This window comes from Ochlerotatus camptorhynchus, unplaced genomic scaffold, assembly GCF_037179485.1.
Source record: "Ochlerotatus camptorhynchus isolate MF236.1 unplaced genomic scaffold, CSIRO-AGI_Acam_v1.1 ptg000183l, whole genome shotgun sequence".
NCBI lineage: Eukaryota > Metazoa > Arthropoda > Insecta > Diptera > Culicidae > Ochlerotatus > Ochlerotatus camptorhynchus.
In genome coordinates, this window is record NW_027040673.1 from 1,842,374 (window position 1) to 1,852,611 (window position 10,238).

The window sequence follows — 10,238 nt, forward strand, 5'->3', positions numbered from 1 at the left end:
GCAATTGCAAATGGGTGGAGTATTACGTACTTATACATTGTACTGTATGTTTATGTATGTTCCACCTACAAGCGTCAAATACTGCTCTGCATGAAGGGCCAAAAATGGAAGGGCGGATTCATAAGAAGAGGTATTTAAGCGAAACCCACGAGATAATAGAATCTCCTTCCGACAGCAACATCCCAGTACATATGAAGCTTTTCGTCTGATGGTTTGTTCTATGTAAATCATTGTCTGTAGCCACAGTGGCGTAACATGCCTGGGTGACTCCCAGGTAGGTTATGCGGGTTCATTTTTTGAAAAACATATTTCAAGAAAACTACAGGCTAAAAATGGACCTATCCATGTTTACGAGCCCACTTCGTGCATTCATCATATTTTACCGAGAATTCCAATTTTATCGCACTGATTCTACCGAGTTGTATCACTAGCAATTGTTTGTGGTCACTTCATTGAAAAAAAAAAAAAAAAAAAAAAAAAAATGGTGGGTTTGTATACAAGACACGACCGCATGGTTGACGTAGACTACGTTGAGGTGTTTAGTGAACTTCTCGTGCATTTTTCTTGATATTTAATTTAAAATACAGTAGAAGTAACTTATTTCTTCAATTTACTCCATTTACTTGACATGGCAATTTCCTGACCCTTATTAGTTATTTTTGTGGTGTTTATTACGTTTTATTCATGATCGAGATACAGTGGCGTCGTGTATACATAGAGTAGATAGGGGTATGTAGAGGAGCATGTTTAAAGTAGGGGCAAGGTTTCTGATATCTGTTACATCTCCCTTTTCAAAAAGAACAACTACAAATTTAGTCTGGTTACTGGTTTGATCGTTCTTTCTGCTCTTGTCACGTATGGCTGAAGGCCGCTATCATCATTAGATTGAAGAACTGGTAGAGAAGGTTGACCCTGTGGTGATACAGCTGGCGACGATGACGGCGTATTTCCAGTTTCGGATGACGGTCCATCGGGATCGATTCCTTCGGGATTCTCGGGATCATCTTCACTAATGGCTTCGGGTTTAGGTGTAATCGAGACACGGATCTCCTTACATGCTTCATGTTGCGTCGAACGATGTCACCGTTGTTTTTCTCAACGATAATAGACCGTGGAGTGTCCGTTTTGGCGATCACTTTACCCGACTCCCAGATATTAGTCAACTGATTCTGCACCAGTACATTATCGTTGACATCCAATTTCAGGCATTTCCGATCTCCTCGATCATAGTAGTCCTTCTTTTTCTGCCTCGCAGCTTCTAGGGATTCCTTGACATTTTCGACAGCAATTGGTTTTAGCTTCTCTTCTACTATCGGCAGCGGAGGTCTTGTTATCCTGCTAATAATCCTTTGGTCCGGCGACAATAGTTCCTTAGATCGTGGAATATTGCGGTAGTTCAATAAACCAAGCTGTACGGAGCTGTTGTCTTCTTTGCACTTCCTTAGAATGTTCTTGGCTATTTGAACTGCTCTTTCAGATAGACCGTTGCTTTGTGAATAGTACGGGCTCGACGTTACGTGTTCGAAATTCCAAGTTGATGAAAACTTTTTAAACAATTGTGACGTATACTGCTTCGCGTTATCGCTGTTGAGCTCTTCTGGAACTCCCCAAACTGCAAACCATGTTTCCAGCTTCTCTATTACCTCCGATGACTCCATCGTGCGCAGTTTCTTAAAGTCAATCCATCTCGAATAGCTATCGATGAGTACCAGATAATGTACTCCGTTGAAGTGGAAAATATCCGAAGCGACTATCTGGAATGGATAGTCAGGAATCCTCTTGACGATCATCGGTTCCTTTACACAACTTCGACTGTGCTTTTGACACACGCTGCATTCATCCACATACCGCTGGATGTCACGGCCCATGCCAGGCCAGAACACTAACTGTTTCGCACGTTTAATGCAAGACTGGATTCCGAAGTGTCCAGGCTCAGTACTTTCTTTCGAAGCAATTCTGGTACCAGAATGCAGTCACCCTTAAAATTACACCTTCATACGTTGATAACTCATCTCTGAAGTTCCAATAGGGCTGGAGATCACCATCCACATGTGCTAGTTCTTCTGGCCATCCTTCGAGTAAGCAGCGAATTAGTTTCTGCAACACTTCAGACCTTTCAGTCTCAGCCAAGGTTGCAAAGACTCATTTCAGCTAAAATAATGTTTTTCGGAATAATAAAACCAAAAGATGGTATGATGGCATGTTTTACTTGTAACTTACAAGAAGAGGCTACAAAGTATGCGTTGAAAACATAAAACCTGTAAATTTTGCTTTCTATGAGTCACATTCAGCGATTTGCTGATCGCTGAGTGAGTGAGTGAGTGAGTGAGTGAGTTTGTGAAAAATCGCTGATTGTGACTCTCATGAAGTGAAATAAACAGGTTTAATATGTCAAACACATTCTTTGCAACCTCTTCTTGTATCCTACCAATTCAAAATTTGATCATGGCATCTAATTATTTCATAATTTAGAAAAACATTGTTTTAGCTGAAATGAGTCTTTGCAACCTTGGTCTCAGCTACAATTTGATCCATCCACGGCTTCGTCACGTTGAGTACCACGTGAACCTCTAGCTCATCCTCGTTTTTCTCCTTCAGGTTGTCAACGTCACGGCTTAACGTATCACCAATTGGTACATTTTCTCCTCTTACGTAGATAATCGACGGTGCATATGGTTGGACATCGAGAATGATGCGTTTCAGTCGTGGTGGGGCTTTATCCAATGGTTTCTTGAATATCGATTCAAGAGGCTTATGGTCGGTTTCAATTGTTACCGGCCTCCCGAAGATATAAGGATGAAACTTCTGACATCCGAATCTAATTGCAAAGGCCTCTTTTTCGATTTGAGGATAATTTTGTTGAGATGGAGTCAGTGCTTTAGATGCATATATGCTACCGGGCGTCCTTCTTGCAGGAGAACTGCTCCCATCGAGTGTGAGCTGCAGTCCTCCGATAGCACGTTTTCCTGATTCACGTCATAGAATTTCAGCGTTGAGAGATATCTTTTTATCTTCTCGAATGCTGCTTGTTGTTCGTGGCTCCAAACCCAAGCAACTTCCTTCTGGAGTAGCAATGTTAGAGGAGCTGTAATTTGCGAGAGGTTAGTAATGAATTTCGATAGGTAAGTTACCATTCCAAGCAAACGTTGTAACTGCTTCTTGGTTTCCGGTACTTTCAGCCTTCTGATTGCCACAATTTTCTCGTCGTCTGGTTTCAGTCCCTCCGCCGATACGATGTGTCCAAGAAACTTCACGGATCTAACGGCGAACCGACACTTTTCGTTATTCAGCTTCAATCCAGTGCGATCTAGGCGGTCAATTACGTTCGCTGTGATCTCCTTTAGTTTCGCTTCGCTTGATTCATATATCAATATATCATCCATCGAGATATCCGTGTTATCTAGTCCATCCAGCAACGTTGAGATCTGATTCTGGAACACCTCTGGTGCTGATGCGAGACCGAATGGAAGACGTTTGCATGAGTAGTGGTCCCATGGCGTTCCGAATGTCAAGTATTTTTGGGACGCCTCCGCTACTTGGATCTGCCAAAAGCCCTTCTTGCAGTCCAGTATGGTGAACCAAGTTGAATCACGGATCCTTGCCGCAATCTCCTCAATCGTCCTGAGTGGATAGTGTCTGCGCAGAATGCTTTTATTCACGTCTGTTGGATCAATACACAGTCGAATCTTCTTATTCTTCCGGACCACTACTAGGTTGCTTACCACTGGTGTTGGTTCTTCTTGCTTCCTTATAACTCCCAGTTTCACCATGTTTTCCAGTTCCTCCTTCACTTCTCCTCGAATTTTGTGCGGAATCATCCTTGCTGGTCGAATCTCGAATTTTGCGTCCGGCATAAAGTCCAACTCGTACTCAAATCCTTTCAGACAGCCCAAACCTTTGAAAATGTTGGTGTCCTCTCTCACGTCGTGTACTCGGCTAAGCAGATTCAGCTTCACGCAACTGGTCCTTCCAAGAACAGGAACGACGTCTAGATCCACAACTTTATAGGTTATGTTATCTTCTTTACCTTTCACTACACTTTTCATTGTGAATTCGCCTTCCACCTTGTTCCGGTGTCCATTGTACGAGACGATGTACTTGGTCTATGAGTCCAGTAACTTCGCGCCAGTTTTCCTAGCCAGATCCAATGGCACAACATTGCATTGTGCTCCACAATCCAACTTGAACGTAATTTTCGCAGGTCCCACGAACACTTCCTCGAACCAATCGTCATCATCCGTCCTGGAGTTCTCCTGAGCTTGAATTGCGTGCAGATGCAGGTCCACATGTTCCTATTCCGACGAATCTTCTGTTTCCTGTACGATAGACGCTGTTTTCTTCTCCTTATTCTTCTTGCTGCTACTGCTAGACGATTCCCGGTCCTTGCTCTTCTTGAAGCAGCATTCTGGCAAGTGTCCAGTTTTGTTGCAAACAGGACAGGTTTTCTTGAATGCAGGACAACTTTTCTTTCCGTGCTTAGTTCCAAACCTACGGCAGTTGAAAGGTTTATCAGCTTCTCTTCCCTTGATGGCATCGCAACTCTTCGTGTCAGAGCTGATCTGGTGCAACGTTTCCGTCGTCTTTTCACTGGATCTGCAGATTTGAATTGCTTTCTCAAGGGTCAACTTGGAGTCACTGAGGAGCTTCTCCCGAACTTTTTGACTGCGCACTCCCAGCACGATTTTGTCCTTTAGCAGTCGATCTTCCGTAGACATACCTTCCTGTGGAGTATTGAAATCACAAACCACAATAGCCTGTCGCAGCTTAATAAGAAAGCTGTCAAAACTTTCATCCGGGCCTTGGTCAGTCTTCAGGAATATGTACGTGCTGTACGTAGGGTTAGCAGTAGGGTTGAACGCTTCGGCAAACTTTCGCTTGATCACATTCGGGTCTTTTTTCTCCTCTTCCGTCAGTTGGAATCCCGTAAACGTTCCTATTACATCCGGTCCCAGACTGTTCATGAGGATGCCGACCTGCCTTTCCGCCGGGAGCTGTTTAATTCCTGCTGCTAGCTCGAACCACTCGTATTGCTGACTCCAATCTTTCCAGATTCTCGCCTTGTCAATTTGATTCCGGATGTCGATTCTCTCCGGCGGCTGGGCTGAGAAACTTTGAATGGGGTTATGTACGCTGTTCGCTTGCTGCTGAGGCGGTGGCTGTGGTGGATCGACCATTTTTGCAACTTTTACGCTTTACCGATCCGTATCCAATCAATATTTACGTTGTCCAACTTTACGTTTCGCGTTTCCGAACTATTTTTTCCGTATCCGCAATATTTTCATCGGTTTTTTCGGGTTTTTCCGCGCGCGAAAACCACTTCTGACACCATGTGGTGTTTATTACGTTTTATTCATGATCGAGATACAGTGGCGTCGTGTAAACATAGAGTAGATAGGGGTATGTAGAGGAGCATGTATAAAGTAGGGGCAAGGTTTCTGATATCTGTTACAATTTTTCTGACTGTTTCTGGACTTTCACACTTTCAACTGGAAGTTTGGTAGCAGCCGAAAACTGATGTTCCGTCTTGCAGCGATGGCCACTCTCCCACCCCCGGAGCAGATGCGGTCACTTTTGACGATCCGGAAGTCGGGAAAGAATACGTTCAGTTCTGGCTTCAAGTGCGTCTCGGTGATGATAGCAATGTCGATCTCCTTGGTGTTGAGGTAATCGAGTAGTTCTCTATGCTTGTTCGTCAGCGAGCAAGCGTTCCAATTTGCTATTTTTATAGCTTCACGGTCCATACTTGGTGATGAGAGGTAAGGCAGCATGAAGCTGTTCAGATCAAGTCTTGCAGGTGTGCAGGATGACGATCACCTTTGTAACCAGCGTTAGTAGTTCCTTCGATGTAAACGGAGATTCGTCAACTGAATCGCCAGAGGCAACACGGGCATACGATATTCCAGGCGCCGAGGCAGAAACTTAATTTGGCAGGGCCACTGCAGCAGTGAGGCGATACTGAGCTGAGAGGGCGGCTCGTTGGTTGTTGAGGGGTAACGGTGGGAGATTTGGGACCATGCAATGAGGCTGGATTGCCGGGTATTGCCATAGCACACTTGTTGCAGCGTGGTTGCGTATGACAGATCCTCGTGCCATGGCCGAAGGAGAGGCAACTTGTGCATAGGGTCGTATCACGGTGTTGTGGTTTGTAGGATTCCCAGTAGATAATGACCTGAAACAGGTCATGTATGTTGCTCTTCAGCGCGGCAAGGGTCGTGGAGCCCTTCGTGAAGTGGACCATAAACAGTTGGTCACGATAGTTATTATTGTGCATATGCCGTCGATCCATTGGATGGAGTGCCTCTGGTTTCAATCTGAGCCTCACCATTTGCAAGAGAGTTCGTGGGGCAATTCTTGGGTGCCCGCGCTACCACGGACCAAATTTTCGCGATTCGGCAAGTTCTGCAGAAATGCCGTGAATACAACGTGCCCACACATCATTTGTTCATCGATTTAAAATCCGCATACGACACAATCGATCGAGATTAGCTATAGCAGATTATGCACGAGTACGGATTTCCGGACAAACTGACGCGATTGGTCAAGGCGACGATGGATCGAGTGATGTGCGTTGTTCGAGTTTCGGGGACACTCTTGAGTCCCTTTGAATATCGAAGGGGGTTACGGCAAGGTGATGGACTTTCGTGTCTGCTGTTCAACAACGCGTTAGAAGGTGTGATCAGAAGAGCTGGGATAGACACGAGTGGCACGATCTTCAGGAGGTCCGTCCAGCTCCTTGGCTTCACCGATGACTTTGACATTATGGCACGGAACTTTGAGATGATGGCGGAAACGTACATCAGTCTGAAGGCTGAAGGATTGGACTTGCCATCAACGCATCAAAGACAAAATACATGAAAGGAAGAGGTTCTAGGGAAGACAATAGTAGCCTCCCACCCCGAGTTCAGATTGACGGTGACGAAATCGAGGTGGTCGATGAGTTCGTGTATTTGGGCTCACTGGTGACCGCCGACAATGATACTAGCAGATAAATTCAAAGACGCATTATGGCAGGGAATCGTGCCTACTTTGGACTCTGGAGGACGCCCCAGTCGAATAAAATTCGCCGCCGCACGAAGTTGACTGTCTACAAGACGTTGATTAGACCGGTGGTCCCCTACGGCCACGAGACCTGGACTATGCTCGTGGAGGACCAACGCGCCCTTGGTGTTTTCGAACGGAAGGTGTTGCGTACCATCTACGGTGGAGTGCACATGGATGACGGAACGTGGAGGAGGCGAATGAACCACGAATTGCACCAGCTGCTGGGAGAACCATCCATTGTCCACATTGCAAAAATTGGGCCACTACTGTGGGCTGAGCACGTCGTAAGAATGCCGCACGACGAACCAGTGAAAATGGTTCTAGAAAGCGACCCAACAGGAACAAGAAGAAGAGGCGCGCAGCGCGAAAGGTGGATCGACCAAGTAGAAGGCGACCTGCGGACCCTTCGCAGACTACGAGGCTGGCGAAGTGTGGCCATGGATCGAGTAGAGTGGAGACGACTTCTTCGGACAGCAGAGGACATCAAGGCCTTAGCCTGATTGGCAAGGTAAGTAAGGTAAGGTATATTTGCGCAACCGTGGATGGTCATGCTTTAATTCCACTACCTTTTTTGCTTATACTTGACAAAATTGCGCATTTTAGTGCATAAAACGAACATAACTTTTGGTTATTCAACAGATAATAAAAAAGCAAAAACATGATTTGAGGAATTTCTTGCTTAAAATTTTCCATCTGTGATTAATCATATAAATTCGAGATTTTTTGATTTTTTTTCTAGCGTCCTGAAGAAAACCTTACCTTAATTCAAAGTGTTTCTGGTGGTGTTCGGTCATTGCGAGAATTTGTATGTACCACTTCAATACTGTTACGCATTTGACCAAAAAAGGTTTGATTGCTGGGTACATTATCCAATAGCTTTAGGAGTGATGTAGCTGGCAGCAAGGCAAGGGAACGTTCAATGAAAATTAACAATTAGACAACAATAATTCAAGGTGGACCTGAAAAGAACCGTTTTGTCGTTATGGTTGAGTAATGCTGAGCTATTAGGGTGTTCAACACAGATGAGGCTGGCAAGCTGTATGTTGTTTGGAACGAATGTGACACGCTTGGCATAGATGACCCACAGTGGCTTACGACGAGCAACTGAATCCGACCAGTAGCGGTGCAGCGTCTTCCTCCTTCTTCGGTGAATCGAGGGCTCATGAGGGCAACCTTGATAGCTAGCTGCTTGCGAGGAGCCTTTGGTTGTGTACTGTAGAAAAATGTTCAACGACACGTGCCGGAAACACTGCTGCTGCTGCTATTGCTGCTGATGACGACCGGATACCATCGCTCACCACACGCGCTAATTGAATAATCACAGTTAAGCTAGAGCAGATGGAATTCGGTTTTGAAATCTGTGTAAGGGAAAGCGCTTTTCGCAGGCAATTGGTGATAATTTTAACTATCATAGCAACAGTTACACATTCGTGCAATTTTCAATAGCGACCTTCAGAAAATTGATAAAGTCTTAATTTAGCAGATTCGTAGAAAAATGTCCTATCGATTGGCGTATTTAGAACTAATATCCATCATCTCTGGATCAAAATCAGGCCACTTTCATGCTGCGAGCGACTTTAGTTTTTAACATTGCACCCCAATGTTGGCTCAAAAATACATGATAGGGTATACGTCCCTAACCTCGGTCTAATATGCAGCCATCGATTACGTTTTTAATCATAACTCATCAATTAATTTACCTGCAAACGATATTCTACTGCTAAATGGTATGCTTAGATATGCTTATTATGTCGTTTGCTACCAGAAACCACGAAAAGTTGAAAAACTTACTTTTTTTGAGACAATAACTCACCAGGGAAATGTATGTAATATGGGTCTATTGTCCCCAAATTGGGTCTATTTATGGATGCAACTTCGTCCTATCTTGTTTGATCCTCAAAAAAACACTCTTGGTAACGTTTTCTGATGTATATTTTTTTATCACTATCACTGTTAACTTAATGCTCTTCATTCCTCAAAACATTTCACAGAGAAAATTTTACGAAAACTACATTAAATCACTCAAATTAAAAATTAAAAATTAAAAATTTCGCTTATCGTCTTTCGACCGCAGAATAGCGAAATCAAAACATTGTGATGTTCATTATACAGGTTTGGCAGAAAAAATCTTCCTTCCTGTTCGTTCCTTATCATCCAAATGCAAACCACATTGTTGACGTTACTCTTATTGCTATATGCTGTCAAATGAATTTCATGGGCCATAGTTAGGAACATAGAAAAGAAATGTGTCCCTAAAGTTGGGTCCATGATTTACTTGTGAAAACGTTGTTAAACAATTAAAAGAAACATAAAATATTCAAACAGCAACTGTAAGTTTTACGTCTAGTGTGTATTATCAGGTAATTCCATTCAATAAATGCCATAATCAGGCCATTTGATGATCGTCAGTCAACCTTCCCATCTTAACCTTATAAGTCATGGCGGCTAAAAACTCCGAACAGAGTGATATTCTCAACCAGTTTTATTACTTACGAGAGCTGAAAATGTATTGAAATGTTGTGATATAAATTGATTTGTGTGTGGTACACATTTATGAACCATCAGTGATCAATATTTTCCTTATTTTTTGTGTAATATTCCTTAATTAATTATTTATTTGCGTGATAGGCCGAATGAAAGGACTAGACCCACATTACATACCGTAACCCTATATTAGATTTAAACTTATAGGAACTGACATCCGGTTGATGACCTTGACAAATGTCCAGAAAAAAATCTTTAACACATTTATGGTGGACCTGAAAATTACCGTTTTGTCGTTATGGTTGAGTAATGCTGAGCTATTAGGGGGTTCAACGCAGATGAGGCTGGCAAGCTGTATGTTGTTTAGAACGAGGGTGACGCGCTTGGTATAGATGGCCCACAGTGACTCACGAAGAGCTACTGAATCGGATCAGTAGCGGTTCGGCTTCTTCCTCCTTCTTCGGTGAACGAACGCTCATGTGGGCTGCACACAGCAAAAAAATAATGTTAATACTACAGCCAAAAGGATGCACTTCAATCATGTCGAAAATCTCATGTAATTTTTATGGCCACAACAATAAACAAATGCAGTGAAAGCAGCGTTATGTCAGTATGTCAGGAAAGTAATATTACACCATATTTTCGACACGATTGAAGTGCATCCACTTTGATGTGATATTAAAATTATATTTTTTGCTGTGCAGCTCGCTGCT

At 43.5% G+C, this 10,238-nt stretch overlaps 1 protein-coding gene across 1 annotated transcript; it reads right to left on the reverse strand.

The window, feature by feature from the left end:
- Positions 1–4,292: 4,292 nt before the first annotated feature.
- On the reverse strand, positions 4,293–5,174 carry LOC135702065 (uncharacterized). The gene has a single exon (XM_065223054.1). The coding sequence runs from the start codon at positions 5,172–5,174 to the stop codon at positions 4,293–4,295; it is 882 nt and encodes a 293-aa protein (XP_065079126.1).
- Positions 5,175–10,238: the final 5,064 nt, after the last annotated feature.

Bases quoted from the DNA above. Each gene is read 5' to 3' on its own strand.
- LOC135702065 (XM_065223054.1), bottom strand. From the start codon at position 5,174: ATGGTCGATCCACCACAGCCACCGCCTCAGCAGCAAGCGAACAGCGTA.